Source organism: Gavia stellata, chromosome Z (assembly GCF_030936135.1).
Source record: "Gavia stellata isolate bGavSte3 chromosome Z, bGavSte3.hap2, whole genome shotgun sequence".
Classification (NCBI taxonomy): domain Eukaryota; kingdom Metazoa; phylum Chordata; class Aves; order Gaviiformes; family Gaviidae; genus Gavia; species Gavia stellata.
The window spans coordinates 14,079,159-14,096,963 of NC_082637.1; the positions used below are offsets into that span (position 1 = coordinate 14,079,159).

Genomic DNA, 17,805 nt, shown 5'->3' on the forward strand with positions numbered 1-17,805 from the left:
TTCTGTGTAACCATTAACTTCAGGATTGTACAAAGCCGTAGATAATACAAGATCCTGGAGACCAAAAGGATATAAGAGGTTTTGAAAATTTACAGCTCTGCTCTGAATGGTATCTATTTTATAACTTACTTGACCATTGAGCTGCACCTGTAGGATTCTGTGCTTTGTGTATTACCTATTGATGTGGAATTGTTTTGATCCTTTTTTGACAAATCAGCTTCAACCACTAAGGCAAGCTTGAATATGGAGTATTATTTTACTCTGAGGCCATGCAATTATCATGTTATGGTCTTTTGAATTAATGCCTACGGCAAGCATTATAAGCATAAAATATGAAATACATATTTTTAAATGTAAATTTGAAACAGTAGATGATATCTTAACGTTCTGGAAGCAGAGCTGAGGCACAGAGCATGAAGTGATTCTTCCAGGGTCCCCAGAATGAAGTCTCTGACAGACTAGCTGAAGGGTACACCAATCGTCTGACACGCTGTTGTCGTTGTGGAATAAGGTTTAAACTTTCCATAACATATAAAATAGTTTGTGGAACATTGCTTACAGTTTCCATCTTACTTTGTAAATGGACCTACTTATAAAATGTGCAACAGACACTACTTAATCTCTCCCTTACTGCACCTTTTGATTTGAACATACACCTGGTAGAGAGGAACAAGACACAAGTTTCTGTCAAGTGACACTTATTTTGAAATCTTCACAGTTTGTCACATACAACATGTCTTCATGCCCCGTCTTCAATGACTTCAGAGCAATATACCCAGTGCATTAAGAGACAGATTTGTTCATACAGAATTAAATTAATAAGTGCAGGCATTTTAGCCTGGTATTCTTAGTGGATACGAGTGGACACTGTAATAACTTGTTAAACCCTTGGCTGACCACAACCAACTTTGTTTTGGGCACAGAGTACTTAAAAATTCCTCATGGAAATGGACACCTCAATACTGCCTGCAGTAAGGAAAACGCTTCAGAGTAATGCTCATTTTAGACACCAAGGAGTTATAATACATGAGGTAAATTTCAAGACACAAATCAACAGAAAGCCAGGCATCCTTAGCTCTATAGTGGATTTTAAAAAAACCCTTTGTAATAAAATAATTTATTCTGTGTTACAAAACAATGTGACTGGGAAAATGTCTATGTAAACACTAAATTATTCCTAAGTTGTCATACTGGCTGCAAAACTGGTAATGCACAACTGTACCAGCAGTTTTACGTGAGAAGGTCTCCAAATGTAGCCTTTTTTTATCCAAAAGCGTGTACATATTCCTTCTAGTGCAGTTACAATCTAGGACAACTGTTCATTTCTACTCCTTATTGAAGACTGTGAGTAATGCCTTCTTGTGATCATTTAATTAATAAACAGTTATATAATTAACTAATCCCAATCATTCACATTCTCTAGACTTTCTTTATATGCCCCTAAGTACTATTGGTATCTGCAAATGATAGTGCTATCTTTGTGTTGAAAATGATAATGCTATCAGTGTTAGTTGCATTCACAGAGGAGGAGGTAAACTGACCATCATGGTAACAACATTTCACAAAACCTGAGTCCTCAGATTTTGAGTGCAGCTGACCACAGCTGTTAATTCTGATTATTCAGAGGAAAACTCCAGACTAATGCTTAGAGAACAGGTCACTCGTGCAACACATCAGAATCTGACAAAGCAGGTGGATGAACACATTAGCAGGTGTGGTCTGATTGAATTTCTGATCCCAGATCCATGTGCATTTGCATTTTCCTTGCAACGTATGTATTCTCATCAGTGATTACACAGTTGGGTCTATAATTTGCTTCATAAATTCCAAAATAGAGGAGGATGCTTCAGAAAAAGGCAAAATAAATGCATTTATTCTTATGAATGGAAACTATTGAAAATTTTTCACACAAAACAAATGAGAAGTTTTCGTGTGAAAGAAGCTTTCTTGTCCACGCTTCCATTAGAACACGTTTTAATTAACAGAAATTTACTTTTCTACTTTTCCTCCCAGTCTTTGTTTATGAAAAGCAAACTACACCATCCCTGAAGTGGACTAACACCACTGACTTCCACATTTCAGAAGCAATTTGAGTATGCTCAAACTGCTGCAGACACATTGTTTTATAAGAATGGTGTTTGTGAAAGATGACTCAGGAATCTGAACTTTGCACCTCGAATACTGTGTTCAGTTTTGGGCCCCTCACTAAAAGAAAGACACTGAGGTTCTGGAGCATGTCCAGAGAAGGGCGATGAAGCTGGTGAAGGGTCTGGAGCAGCTGAGGGAACTGGGGTTGTTCAGCCTGGAGAAGAGGAGGCTGAGGGGAGACCTCATTGCTCTCTACAATTACCTGAAAGGGGGTTGCAGAGAGGTGGGTGTTGGCCTCTTCTCCCAAGTGACGAGTGACGGAACAAGAGGAAATGGCCTCAAGTTGTGCCAGGGGAGGTTCAGACTGGATATTAGGAAAAAATTCTTTACTGAGAGAGTGGTGAGACACTGGAATAAACTGCCAAGGGAAGTGGTGGATTCACCATCCCTGGAGGTGTTCAAGGAACTTGTGGACGAGGCATTGTGGGACATGGTTTAATGGGCATGGTGGTGTTAGTTGATGGTTGGACTTGATGATCTTACAGGTCTTTTCCAACCTTAGTGGTTCTGTGATTCCACTTTTTAGACAGAAAACTGCTGTAGAACAGGCCATGTATGCAGCTTCTAGATTTTCCTGCCAGCATGCCCCAGCAGCAGATCCTCTAAAACCCAGCTGTGGAAAAGAGGATGCTCTTTTTGTTTCCTGCCTATGTTGTACAGGCTGTCAGTAGCACTGAGCTAAACGTTTTCCTTGTGTTCGTTCATTCAGTAGAGACATTAACAAACTCTTAACTTCATACAGTTTGCCAAAACTAGTTCAGAGGTCACTAAAGATCGTGACATAAAAACCTGAGTGACAAGATTTAGGAAGAGATACAAACACCTCCAGAACATGAAATAAGCCGTTCAGGCTACCCCATCCAAGTAGATTTTGCCAGAAACTCATAATCATGTGTACATATGTATCCTTATATTAGGAATTGCTACTTTTCCCTCCTTTTAAAAATTATTACTGCAATAATATGTAAGAGCTTCCAGCTTTGCATCCCTTATGTATATAAATTAATGACTGGGATTTTTTATAAATAAATAAATAAATAATCTGGAAAAAAAAAACCCCATAGAAGAACGGGTTGCTCCACAAACAGCAAAATTAGTGATGTCTAGTTTCACACGGATTTGGGTCACGTCCCTACACCCCTCTTCAGGCCACAGTAATCCCACATATCCATCCTTCCATGGTTTTCCTTTCTCCTCCCTCCCAGCAAATGCCTCAGCGCATTCAGAAGCAGGAATGCATCACTCAGCCCCACAAGCCCCACAGGAAGTACCAAGCTTACCCTGAAACTTCCTCAAAGGATACCTTCCTCTGAGTTCTGTCACTCAACAACTGCCAACTGTCATGAAGAACTGAAATTGTCTTTGAGCTTTCTACCTCCCATCCAATTTTTCTGAAACTGAACAGTGAGCTCGAAGTGGGTCTGACAGATAGACACAACTGTTTAAATCTTGTTTCCTTAGGAAAACAGGTTTGAAATTCTGCAGCATGGAAGGAACTGTCTGTAAGAAACTCTGAGTGGCGCACAAAATAAGGCAAATAGTTAGACAGAAATTAAAGCTGTAAGAAAATTGTTTATTGTTCAGGCACAGAAATGGTTGCTCCAGCTGTCATAAAATGACAAACTTTACATTTTTAAAACCAAATTAATATATTACATACTAGCATACCTTCAGTCTTGAGAAACAATGAATTTTAGTGCAATGAGACTAAATAGAATAAATAAAGTATTAGGATCCCAAGAGTAAAAATTCATACCATAAATATGTCTGCACATACATCTATTTTTATGTCCTCTATTACCACAGTATCCAAACTCTTAAAAATAGTTAAAACATCTCTTTTCCTCCTCAGCTTTTAGGAGACGTAGGTTCATGTTTAAAGGGGGTGGGGGTGGGGTGGGGTGTGTGCGTGCATGAGCGTGTGTGTTTGTGTGTATAGTTGTGTGTATATGTAACAGTCTTGGGAAAAGGCAGATCGAAAGAGATATTGTTTATTTGTGAACGATCATAAGTCTTGTTCCTCATGCTGTGGGAGCAAATGACAAAATTCAAGTCCCGTGTCTGCAAAAGTTCTGTTGTGCCTGCTCTGGAGCGCGCCTTCATTTGCCAAGGATTTTAAAGCTGTAGTAGAATTTAGAGGGATATAATGACACTCAGGTGCTTAAATCCTATTTCATGGAAGGCTCTGATTATCAGGAGAGACTTTGAAATCAAACTCTGCATTCAGTGCATAGCCAGCTGAACTCCAGGGCAAAGTTATCGCCGTGACCTGTTGCTAAATACATAGGGCTGCTGTGTTTTACAACTCCTGTTTTTATAACATGGAGCTTTGTTCCTGAGTATGAGTTGCAGCAATGAAATATGAAGATCAGTGATGCAAATATTGTTGTGGTCAGGAGTGAGGCTGATGATAGACAAGGACACAATGTACAGCTAGTTATGGAAAGAACATTTTTGTTATCAGCAGACTAAAGAGTCAAAGACAATCCCAGTGCTTTGCCACAGGTGCTCTGTTGTGAAGCACTCCCCTCTTCCTGAAGGCAAAAATCCAGTCCCATTTAAGCTTACTGTCATCCAGAGGCTAAATCAATATCAGACAAGTGCTAATTTTGGCAGACCGTCTAAGATTCACCATAATCCAGATGCTAGTTCAGCTTCATTGGGGTGCTAATCTTGACAGGGCACTGAGAATTTAGAAAGAAGCTCGTATTTTTCCAACTTCATACATATGCTCAGACGGGAAAACTAAATTGTGATTTGACTCTTCAGGTGTGATGCAGCTTTTAAGAATGAGAAATTGTTACAATTACCTTAATTAAGAGGACCTCAGATATTTCAGGACATTGTTGCAGCTCTGAGGGTGACAAAGAATATTTGGTAACCAACAATATGCAAGGCAGCAGAGAGTTGCAGGAGGATGATTACAGACATATTTTCTTTCTCTTTGACAGAATGAATAGAAGAAACAGAGCATAAATGGTGTCTGTCTTGTGCACAGGCTTATGAATGTTCTGGTAAATCTTCATTCACAGGTGGCAACAGAGAGAATTGATTTTTCTAATTCCTCATGAGAATGGTTAAGTAGAAGGCAGTAGTTTGTAGAATCCCTTTTACAGAGTGACTGGGTCTTTGGCAGAGTTGGGATTATCACACGTATTAGGATGTGTAACACACTCATCTATTTTAAGGAATGATGCTGTTTAGGGATACCTACAGCTAAAGCAGAAGTAATCTCAGATAATCTCACACATTTAAGAGAAATTTTAATGCCGATATCCAGTTATACTGTGCATGCATTTATTTGTGTATATGAAATGGACCATTAACAGTGCAAGTGCTTGCTTTGTGCAGCTGAAAAGGTGTTCATGAGTGCAAGCAGATACAATTTTAGACCTTAAAGCTCATATGCCCCCTAGAACTGGCTTGGAGTTCTTCATGGTGAATTCTCCGGGTGCTTATGACTGTAAAAGCTGATGGTGGTTCTTTGCCCTTTAACGAAATCCTACAACCAGAATACAACTCCAGATATTTTCAAAACAAACAGAACCCCCCCCCTCCTTGTTAAGAAGGCTGGTTTCTATAGGCCTTGGCTATTCTAAACTGCCACTCCCAGTTCTGCTTGTATATACTTACAAACAGGATGCTGAGTGTTAACACATGTTTTTAAATAAATGTTTTCAGAGAAGCCTGATTTAAAGCTTTCCAAATGTATCTTTTAAGTAACAGATGAAAAGTAACAAATATCTCTTCATGTATATTATTAGTTTATGGTTATGTGGTTTTATCCATCAATATGATGAATAAACATTTATTCCCTATAAAACTCCTTACTTTAATAATGCATCTAAATATATTTCATTCTAAAATCTGAAGCCTTTGCAACATTTCTTAGATATTGGAAGCCATTGTGTCATTCCTATCTCAGTGCAAACCAGGCCAATTAGAATCCTCAAAAGTGCATCTCAAGTTCTTTCTCAATGTATTAAACTTATGCTGTCCCTAAAATTAATCTTTGCTTAAAAGTCATAAAGCAAAATGAATCTGATTTCCTCCTCCCAGGGACTGATGAGTCAGCTTAGACATTTTGGGAAGGTAAGTTCCCAGCCGTGGTGTTGTAACCTCTGGTAGGTGTCATGAGCAGACTACGGACTGCCTGCGGTTCCATCCAGAATGATCTGAAAAATAATTTTAAAAAATCTTGCTTATTTGAGCATATTCATGTTTTGAAACAATCCAGCATTTCATAATACCAAAGCAGTAGGTTAAAGTCTGGATATGATCAGTTCCTGGTTTAGGTAAATATCTAACTAGATAACACAGGATTATTCACAAATATTTGAGCATGTGAATAGTGAATGAAGCCTGTGACCCCCCATGTCAATAAAGACAAGCACATAAGCACTAAGGATTCAGGTATCTAGATAGGACAATGTGTCTGGAATGCAAATCATCTCGCTCTGTAAGGGGAACACTGTTTTAACACTTCATAACAGATGGTCAGTAAACTGTGAGAAATCCATCATCTCTTCAAAGAACTCATTGGTCATGATAAAGTACCTAGGGGTGTTTTGGTGTGTAACCTCCATGACTATGACTAATCAGCAAAAAGTACATATAGCTGACTAATGCCAGACACATAATATCACTATCGCAGTATCTGCTTAAAAATTGCTGCTACTATCTAGCCACTGCTAAATACTTACTAGAAGTTTTAAACCTCTCACAAGTGAAATGAAAGGCTTTGAGTTTGTCGGAATATTAAATCTGATCCCCCCCCCCCCCCCCCCATCCTGATATCTCAGCATTTAAAGCCAATCTGAGGGTTGTCTTCTCTTCTTTGGGTGTTACTGATACATGCTGCAAAGAATGCAGAAACTTGGGACACCAACAAAGAAGATAATTCTTAACTTTTCCTCAGTTTTAATCACTATCAGGGGTGGGTGTGTGGGTGTGTGTGTTAGATTTATGATTTGGAATCCTTAACAACTGGTAAGAATTTAAATTAAATTGACAAGAAACGTCAAACATAGGTAACAATTTTTCAGGAGTTCCTATGGTGTTGCTGAACAGTAGTTCCTTTAAGAACTTCAAAAGTATTTTACTTAAAAATAAGAGAAACTCTTGTAACATTTTAAATCTTGATAAACACCAGAAGATGAAAAAGTCCTAATGAGGCCAACACGGGAGGTATGTGTATAGCACAAAGGTTGCATTTCTGTGATGTGATACTGTCTGGCTCTCAACACCAGTAGTCTCCAAAATCCATGCAATTCTTGGTGGACCCATATGGGACACACTATGTCTTTGCACACTGTGGTTTTCTCTTAAGGTCTATGGCTACGTATGGAGAGACTTCTTGGGAATTACCTAGTCCTAGACTCCAGCATCTTTGAATTCACCCTAATAGCTTCTAAGCAAAAATTCCATGCCAGGAAAGAGAGGACACCTCAATCACTCAGGATGAAGTTAGAAGATTTAAGAGAGTTACTGGTGAGGTGCAGTACAAGAAATAATGCATAAGTCATTTCTTTGCCTAGTGACACTGTCATCCTTGTCCCTCACATGTACTTTTCCAGCTTCTCTGTTCCCCCTCAGGGATAAAAATAAACAAATTCCTGCAAAATCAGAAAAGGGAGAAGGATGGCAATCATAGGAACTATCCTACCTGTAACCCCATGCTATTCTACTACTATGACTGACATTTCATACTTCCCTGTGAAAGAAATGCCTTATGCCTGTAAGGAGTAACAGTTCTTACTAAATACTAATGGCGTTACAACACTTTAAGGACCTTCTGCTATTCCTGATGACCATGATGGAAACGGCACCTGTTTCTAAATGTAAACAAAATGCATTCTTTTGGAGCAAGGACTGAATCTCCTTACAACTATGAAGAAAACATGGAAAAATCTCTTAGAAGTGTCAGAAGCAAGGAGTAACATTTTCGGAGACATCTTAGTCACTTATGGGTCTAAGTAGTGACTTCAGATCACCTGCTACCAATGGCAAGCTTAGGTGTTGGGGCTCAAACAGATCCATGTTCTGGCAGGATGATTTTTTGAGCCTGATATAGGTACCTTTTTTGTTTGTGCCGCCAGTGGAAAGAGACGGGCACCCTGCAAGAGTTGCACAGTGTCTACGTTAGAGAGCCGTCTATCCAGTAACTATACATGGAATGTATGCATATTAGCAGTACAACTCAGTACTCCCACGTGCTGAATTTGTAACTACCTGTAGTCAACGTGCTTAAGAAAGAGGAGTCAGAAGACTTTGCACAAATACCTGACACAGGTCTGCCAACATACAGGAAAGCCCCAAATCGATGGTTGAGATTTATTGGCAAGCAGGAGGAGGTAGTGGCAACAGTTAGACATTATGTGACTCATTGCAGAACATGCCCTGGACACAGACCTATGGGTTGCCAGGTCCTCTTTATCCGCAGGGGTCAGGTTCAAATCATTGCCTACCAGTAGACCGTGCTGCCTTACTAGGCTATTCTATATGCCTGGCTAAGGGGAATTCTCTGTTCTGTTTATTGAAGCAGATCTACCACACAGCAAAGAATGTAAGGTTTACAAGTCTGAGGAGAGGAAAAACAAAAAGGGAGAGTTATGCAACTGTCTGAGGCCAGTGGCATTTCCCTGAAGAGGGAGCACCCTTGGTCCAATCATTCACATGTTGCCCTATCAGCATTTTTCATTGTTTTATTTGTTAAATTATTTAGTGAGAAAATTTTTCATATGTGTAATAAAGAATTCTCCTGATCTTTCCTCAGCTAGGCATTACAAAGATGACTGGAGGCAAACATGGTTACAATACTTAGCAGAGAAATGAATTAGCAATGAAAGAAATGGAAGAAGAGATTTGCTTGACTTTGAAGTTAGCCTAGAAGTTTGCTGTCTAGTCTAAATTCACCTTTCCAGTTCACTTTGTAGTCTGTGGGAAAAGATGAATACTTCTCAGAGAGTTATTGATCCCATCTGCTCTTAAAATGTGTTTAAAGATGAATTGTTCTGTTTCTTTTGACATAGATTTACACAGCTGTAACTGGTGAAATATGATCGGATAAAAATATCAGGTACAGCAACTTACTCTTTATGACTTTATGGAATCAGTATCTCTACTTGAAAGTAAAGCAATTCAATTAAAAATTTAAAAAATATTGGAATACATGTCCATACTGAATTTGTAAAACAGAGAAATATCTCTACTACCTTATATACTATCCTTATACAGCATTAACATCCTGTGGATGTTATAGTGAAGAATTCTGTGTAAAAAATTCTTACAAAAATTATTTGCAAACATATAGAATCACTTCAATGTTCATAATGCTTCACTTATTACGTGTATCATATTTGCTTTCTTCTTCAGTCTCTTACACCAAAGCTAATTGTTACCTATTTTTGTCTTTTATAGTGTCATGAAATATATAGCATAATCTAGGGAACGGCGTAAGTTGAGTTTAACAAGAAGGAAATTGCCTGTATTAAGAAAAGAAAGGACTACTGGGTTTTTTTTGAGACAAAACAAGTAGAATGGAATGAAATAAAATGCAGGCATACTTTCTAATTGTATTCCTTGTCATGAAATGGTCACTGAGAACTTACGCTTCTTAACATTTACAGTAGTCTTAAGGAGAGGTAATCTCTGAAACTGAGTTACACCAATAAAAGTAAGATGACTTAGTCAGACACATCCTTCAATGAAAAGGAAAGCATGAAAATGAAAGCTTTAAACAAATGCTCTTAGATATGCAGGATCTGATCTCTTGCATCCACATGGACATTTCTATGCTGATACTTAAAACTGACCTCACCCTGTTCAAAACCCATGAGGTACATTTTTCTTCCTGTTTTGGAAATGGGCGTTCCAGGGGCAGGCATGTGTAAGATGTGAATGTCTGCATGTAAAGTGGGACTTGGATACCAGTAACTGAAATCTATGCAAGATTAAAACCTCGTGGCTCTGAGAATAATAGAAGAGATTAAGATAAATAGAAGAGATTAAGATACGCCGGAAATGCTAGAAGTCATCGAAAAAGCACTTGTAAAGTATTGTTAGAACTGCTGTCAGTAACTGGACATAAATGAAAGACAGACGCTTAAACTAAAAGGTCAAGAAAACACTGCACCTGACACTCATATCTCAGAATCTGTTTGCTGGCTGCCATCTGAATATTTGTATCAGAAGTCTCTGCAAATCAAAATAAATATTTAACTTGTAAATCTGTGCTCCTTTGCTGCTTTGACATTGCCTTTCCCCTCTTTTTTTATCCCCCAAAAGAACAAAGAGTTCTTATCATCAATAATACTGGAAAGGAATCAAGCTCCATCCAGAGTTTTCAAGTTATCAGAAACTCTTTATAAAGTCAACAGAGACTATTTAGGAATCACAGAGGGAATGTTTGATTATCTGGGAGCAGTCCAGGGAGTTCTCAGAGCTTACAATTTTCCTATTTCCTAAACAGAAAAAAGGTATTTGTGAGAAAATGTTGTATAAAAGTATCATGCTTTGTTTAGAGCACTGAATGCTACTGAAATGTAGTTAAAGAACAATTAAAAATGGAGCAAGAACTGTAAACTGCAATCTATTTGCCTAAAGGGGAAAAAAGACTTGTTTCCTTAAGCAGTCACTCATAGCTGTTACTCACACATGACTTGATTCTTGCTGAATAGTTGTTAAGAGTGTATAATATAAGGACAGTACATTACTCATTTGAAGAGGGAAACTAATGCTATGAGCAACAACTCAAACATGCCTGCTGTCGTCCTTCTATTAGAAAATTGAACGTAACTGGCAGCTCCTGTATCCACCGTAGCAGTTTGGCACAAGTAAGTGGATTTACCCCAGGAACGTGACTTGTCTTTTGCTAAGATAGAAGAGCTTTTAACTCTGACAGCGGTTTCTGCCCTGCTTTCTGCAAATGTGACCCCAGCCTTGTTGTGAGCTGTACTAACAGCTTCTAGAGTAGGATTAAGTCAGCAGCTTGCCCCTCATCTCTTGTTTTAGTTGCATGCTTCGCTTTGAGGAGCCTATATTTTTGTTATGTTGAAGAAAGCTGGCAAAACTGGTGCATAAATCTTGACCTGCAAATTTCCTAGTGACACATTTGTTACAGCTGATCAAGAATCAGTGTTTTAAATGAAGAGTTTTAAATGAAGATAATAAATGTCTTAGTAAACACATTATGCTTGAAGCCATTAATAACTACCTAAGCGCTGATGTGAATGGACTCAACTTTCACTTACTCAAGTAACAACTAGTATCTCAATACCTCTAGTCATTTCTACTTAAATGTACTGAAGAAACCTTTAGGTAAAGCTTGACAACGTTAAAATTTCTTAACCCTCAGCCTTTTGTCAAAGGAGTATTCCATTGCTATAAAGATGTGTAGATACTTCATCTGGCAAAACCTTGCATTGTAACAGTAGTACGTCAAAATACTAAAAGGAATTACCCTCTTCTCCCTGAAAAGGGGTATCCGTTAACAGATGAAACTTATAGTCAACATGAAAAAAAAAAGTACAATACTCATTGTTTACAAGAAAATACCCTGAAAGGATTACAGCATTCTCAGGAAAATTTCTGCTTACCAGATCCACTGCTGTTCACTTGAGTTATTTTTTCGTCATCTTCATCATCACTATCGCAGTTTAATGGCTGAAAAGCTGTTTCTGACTCTGTGTCTACTTGATTAGCATCTGGCTCTTGCTCAGCAAAGATTCGCAATGCCACAAGGCGATGATGTATTGCTGCATACAGGTATCCAGTGTCTTTTGAGCTTGCCTGAAGAACATAAAAATGCACACAGTCCAAACTAACCGAGAAAATTATCTATTTTTCACAGAGAAGCTAACTAGGAAATTTTCAAAAAAGCTGTATTTTGTCCTTTTTAATCAAAACAATCCATTTAAGAGTCACACTTAAGAATTCATTTCAAAAAATAAATTTAAATACAAATAATGTCAGGTTTCTCTAAGTGGTCTGAGTTTTATAATACGTAGCTGATGATTATGTTCTCTGTAGTTACAAGAAACATAAGCTTAAAAATCATTATTTCCCCTGAAGAATGGCTCAGTTTGTACTGAGTACTTGATATTCCAGACAATTCCTGAATATGATTCTAGAAATAATAAAGCACTGGAATGTTAATATATGTATTGCATTTTGGTTTACAGAATAAATAAGAACTTTAAAATGTAACTACAAAAATTGTTTGTGATTATAAAATCTAAAGGTACCATGAATTTTGCTGCTATTGTTGAACAGAAGATGAGCATCATCAAGAAGGTTATTGAGAACTAAACAAGGCAGCGTTTTGCCAGTACATAAAACCTTCAAGCAGCCATGTCCTGAGTACTGTGTTCTGTTCTGGTCATCACATCTCAAGGATATAACAGAATTAAAGAAGGTAAAGACAAGAGCGCCAAAAATGATCAAGGGTGTGGTACAGCTGCTTACAAAGAGTTGAGACTCTTCAGTCTGAAGAGAAGGATGAGAAGGGGGTATAACTTAAGGCTTTCAAGATTATAAAAGTGGTCAATAAACTGAATATGGTCGGCTGTTCATCAGACCACACAATAAATGTACTAGAGTACGCTTAATGAAAGCAGTAGAGGATCATTGTAAAAGAAAATGCTTCTTCACAGAGTGAGTAAGAACTTCTAGAATTTGCTGCTTCCGGAGAGAGTGGGAACAGACAGTATAAACTAAAAACAACAGGCCAAAAAATAGTAATAAAAGTTTAAAAAGTTTAAAAAAAGCAATTAGAAAAATTCAGGGATGATCATTTCATAAAACAGATTGTGAACGAAACCAATAGGGGTGCATACTCTCACATGCCTAATACAAGACTTATGGATGCTGGGGGTCTATGAGGTGCACAGAGCAAACAAAGTGGCCATGCTTGCTTGTGCTTCCTAAAAGCACTACATTTGGGCACTGTCAGAAGTGCCAGTAGAGTACATCTTGTCTTCTTATGAAGCAAATCATCTACCAGAGGGTAACTGAATGCATATTGTCTTCTGTAGCCCAATTCTCCACTTCTGTGCATCATGTGGAGTAATTTCTATCTGTGTCACTTGGCAATAGGAAGAAATATGTCTTGTTTGGATCGGAATGACACGTTTCTGTGTGTACAGGTGGAAAATCTATGCAAATTGGGAAGCAGCAGCAGATCAGTGTTGTCTTCTGTGCTACCCAGACTTGCAGCAGCAAACAATTCTCTCCCTGCAGCCCAGCAAAGAAGAAAGCAATTCAGAGTTCTTCAGGTGTCTCAACTACAAATGCAATTCCCAGTGGACAAATTCAAGCTCTCAAGATAACACGGCTTTTCAGGAAATGTAGGGTCATAAATATGAAAAAGGCACCTATTCAGTCTGATCAATTTCACCTGCAGCTTTCTACTTACTCATTCAAAAGCCAGAGTTCCTCTGTCACTTTAATCTAATATGAACTCCAGCTTCTGCCAAGAGGGGCGGACTCACCTGCACACATCCTCTGACTCTCCATTTCTACCCTCTCCATTATGTCAGTACCACCATTAGGGCAATCACAGGTGAATAAAATCAAGCTAAAAAACTAACAGCAAAACTGAACAAAACCAGCCAGATCAGTTCTCTGATCTGCCTCACTCATAGCTGTACAAATTCCAATGCCACCAAAAGTGAGGAAGGAGAAACAAGTGTGAGGGGAGGGGGCAGGGTCAGCCCTCTGCGCAAACCTGGGTGAATACTACAGGACAAACCTAATGAAGTCTTGTGGACTGCCTCCTTTGTAGTCACCATCATATGACTCTTCTCCCTCACTCAAGAGAAGCCCTTTGGATAACATCCCTGAACTAAATGTACCAATCATTCTTACAACATGGGGAAAACAAATTTAAATGGCAGTTAAAAATATCTGCTAGAGCCTTGGAGGAGTGGGCTCCACTGACTACTAGACCAGCCTCATTTACGTGCCAAGGCTTTGGTGATGCCTGCTGGGTGTCTCCACGCATTGACCTATTTGCCTTCCACACTCAAGAGTTTCAGTGTTAGTTTGGCTAGATACCAGCTGTAGGGATGGATACCAGCTGCTTCAGTGACGACTGTATAACCAGCTGCCTGCAACCCTTGCCACACACATATACAGCTGTCATGTATCTTGGTTTCTGAATATGTGTCTTTTTTTTTACTGTCCAGAAGTGCCAGGACAGACTTAAAGGAAAGTTTACATCTACGCATGCTAGAAAAACTGCAGCACATCTGGAAATCTAGAACATGTTTCATTCTCATGTGCAGACCAGCCATGCAGCACAGCCATAGTTAAGTCAATCACTGTTTGGATGTGATAGACTTACAGTGCTTGCATATACAGTGCATAGTACTTTGCTTGTGTATGATATGTGACACTTCCTGGAAGTGGTGATTTATTTTTCTTGCACAGGAGCCTGAACCCTTCCCAGAAAAGTCTACTGGGGAAACCAGAGACACCCTTACACTCACGTGGATGCTCTCACTTCCCAACCTAGGACATATGTGCTATTTGGAAATAAGTCCACCACATTTCCATCCTCAACTTATTAGCCCTTGCTAGAGAAAATCAGGATTCTCAAGACTATTGTCTTACATAGGGTGACGTCACAAAATCTGTGTTCTCCTCAACTGAGAAATGGAGGTCCTACACCGGATGGATTATTGCAAGTGCTGTGTGGAGAACCGTGGCAGAAAGCTGCTGCCTTGTGCCAAAGTAACTTATGAATATGTAACTACCTGTGTAGAAATTCTTACAGTGTTGCTTTCGTAAGAAAGAGTAATTGCTGCATATGACCCTGGAATGATATCCATTCCATCAGTGGTATGTGAGTCTGGAAATGTCTGTCCTGAGGCGGTATCCCATCTTCACACCTTTTTTTTTGAAATACCAAGGGACAGCACTTCTAACTCGTTTCATAGTAAAAGCCATGTAGCAGCTAAGCTAAGCATAGCCTGACAGAGCACAAAAGGCCATTTGCTAAAACCAAAGCCTCAGCAAGTCTTCCGAATCCTAGAATAAACGGGGATTTGGGTGGGGTATTAATCTCTTGCTTACCTGAATTAGAAATACTTGAATGGAGTGGTCCTCTTGGTCTGTTGCAGTGAAGCACAGGCTCTTTCTGTTGGCTTTTTTTATAACCATTCGATCCCAGAGTCGGGTGTTGAGAATCAGTCTCAAGCTGCCTTGGTTTCGCATAACTAAATTAAGAAGGTTTATATGATAACTCATTGGAACCATCTTCATTTTTACTGCAGCAGTTTTCTCTACCACTTGCATACAGCTAATATTTTCATTAATTACTCTTTTTAATTTGGTCTAAAACCTGACATAGTGAGATTTTTTTAAAAAAAATTTTTTTAAATACCAATATATGTTAGTTTCTTTCAATACATCTGCCATACAAAGCAAATAATCTGCTGAAACTGTGCAATACAATACAAAAAATGACAGCACAGTAAAAACAACATTCCAGAAGTGACTTGAAACAAAGTGTCTGGAAAAGTCACAAAAGTGACTGGAAAAGCAGAATCAGCAAAGAACAAACTGTCAGACTAGTGACTGAACTAAAGGTGCACTGCAGTAGAAATACACAGAACCTAACAACATATGCAAGTGTTGAGTGCACAAACTGAGTGAAAAATGCCCAGTGCCTCAGTCCATAAGTCAGCTAACTTCACCAGGCAATGTTAAAAAGATTCTCAGCAACTCGACTTAAATGAAACTAGCTACTCAGTTTTAAAGTTCTGAAATAAACTTATTCTGGCAAGCAATAGTACAAGTTATTTAGCATTTTGTGTATGGTGTATGTGTTACTGTGTTATTTAATTCTTACTTAGCCTTGACTGCAACATTCCACATTTATTGCTAGAAGTGTCATTAAGCCTCAGGGATCCTCTGCCTCTTTCAATCCAGGTTAAAGAAAGCTTATTAAATACAAAGAGCTTGCAGTTGATCTGAAAGAGAAATTCATGTGGAATTTGCTAGCCAATGTTAATTTTATTGGTTCTAAAACGTTATGTTTTTAATCCTTTTGAGATGGCTTTTAATACATCCTTATGCATGTATACCAAGATGGATATATAGATATATCACCATTATTATTTAAAATTAATGGCTCGCAGATCTGTGCTAAACTTTCTGCTAGTCATGGAAAACATTCAGCATGAATCCCAGTTTACTTTTTCAATTATTTCATCTTCATTAACTCTTCATCTGTGGTATCCACTAACACAGCTGAATTTGTTGCAAGTGTTCTACAATCCTATTCCCTCACCCAGTAGAACATTACGCAGCCCAGGATACCAGTACTAATCCAAAGGGAGTAAAACTTACATGTTCTGACAAGACAGAATATTTAATCAATGATAAAATAATGTAACTTTCAATGTTAAGATTTTAAAAATCATATACATCATTGCTATTTTCTGAGAAAGTAACAGCTTGAAGATGAAGAATAGCCCAGATCCTGCTGGGCCAGAAGGATAATTGGTATTTTAGATTAACTGTAAAACTAATTACTTAGACAACACATTGCTTTTTTCCCAAAAAAGTTTTGTCATGAAGACATCTTTACTCAAATCACTGCCAATTTTGAAGTTTTAGTTACTGCTGGTGTATGGTGTAGATGCTTATAAAATACAACTGTAGAATGAAGTTCTGAAGCAGTCTCTTACTGAAAGGGACTATAAAATGAACAAATATAATATGAAAAAGAAAATATCAGCCTATAAAAAATGGGTTATCAGAGGCATATCTTAAAAAAGTGAACATTTAAAATATAAACTGAAGTTATTTTCAGGTTGCTGCAATCTGTAATAGATCTAGATGTTCTTTTCAACAACAAAACTGCTCACCATCAAGGCTTTATGAAATACACACCTGTAATACATTGTGTTCTGCTTCTTCTCCAGTTACAACTTCAACTTTATCTAACTGAATTTTCTCCACTGGCTTGGAAATACAAGCAGCTGCTGATTCAATTAGTGTTGCATTCCTCAACAAAGCTGTTTCTGTAGGGGAAAAAAAAAAGGAAATCCTTTCTGTACAGGGAATATATTCAAGACAACAAAACTAGCACATAAGATGGCCTGTGACTTCAGTAATCCCTGTGGTGTCTGCTATTATTTAGTGTTATTAATAAGGTTTTGGCCAAAGCAGTGAATAGAAGAGAAAAAAGAAAAGGCTGGAATACTGGACAATGTCTCACCTGTTTCAGCTCATTTTGAATTGAACAGGGCACTCTGCAGTTGGAGAGGTTTGCCCCAAGAGACAACTTGCAGAAACAAGCCCTAAATAATTAGAAGTTGATTTTCCAAAGGAAACTGGTCTGTCATATTGCTGTGCGGATTAATAAATAATGAAAGACACATGTTCTAATATTCAGAATAGTAACACATATACAATGAATTTGACAGAAACACGAAAGGACAAGATTTGAAAGGAACAACATTGTTACAAAATTTTGTATATTTGCATAATCTGTGTATGTTTTCCATAGGCTTTATTTTTTTTTTTTTTTTACTTGTAAGAATATTCATACAAAGTAAGAAGATCCAATACATCCATTAGTAAAGAGGGGTGAAAATTTGGCAAGAGGGCTCAAGATAGGGGCCTATTTGGGATTCCCTCACAGCCTAA

General features: G+C 38.2%; 1 protein-coding gene across 1 annotated transcript in view; it reads right to left on the reverse strand.

The window, feature by feature from the left end:
• Positions 1-5,909: 5,909 nt before the first annotated feature.
• Positions 5,910-17,805, reverse strand: part of RANBP3L (RAN binding protein 3 like) — a 31,984-nt gene continuing 20,088 nt past the window's right edge. Inside the window, exons 11-15 of the mRNA XM_059833617.1 lie at positions 17,047-17,177; positions 16,001-16,121; positions 15,223-15,365; positions 11,745-11,937; positions 5,910-6,323 (exon numbers count right to left, since the gene is read on the reverse strand). Coding sequence (XP_059689600.1) covers positions 6,280-6,323; positions 11,745-11,937; positions 15,223-15,365; positions 16,001-16,121; positions 17,047-17,177 — 632 coding nt within the window. The 3' untranslated portion in view covers positions 5,910-6,279. The remainder of the gene's footprint in view (positions 6,324-11,744; positions 11,938-15,222; positions 15,366-16,000; positions 16,122-17,046; positions 17,178-17,805) is intronic.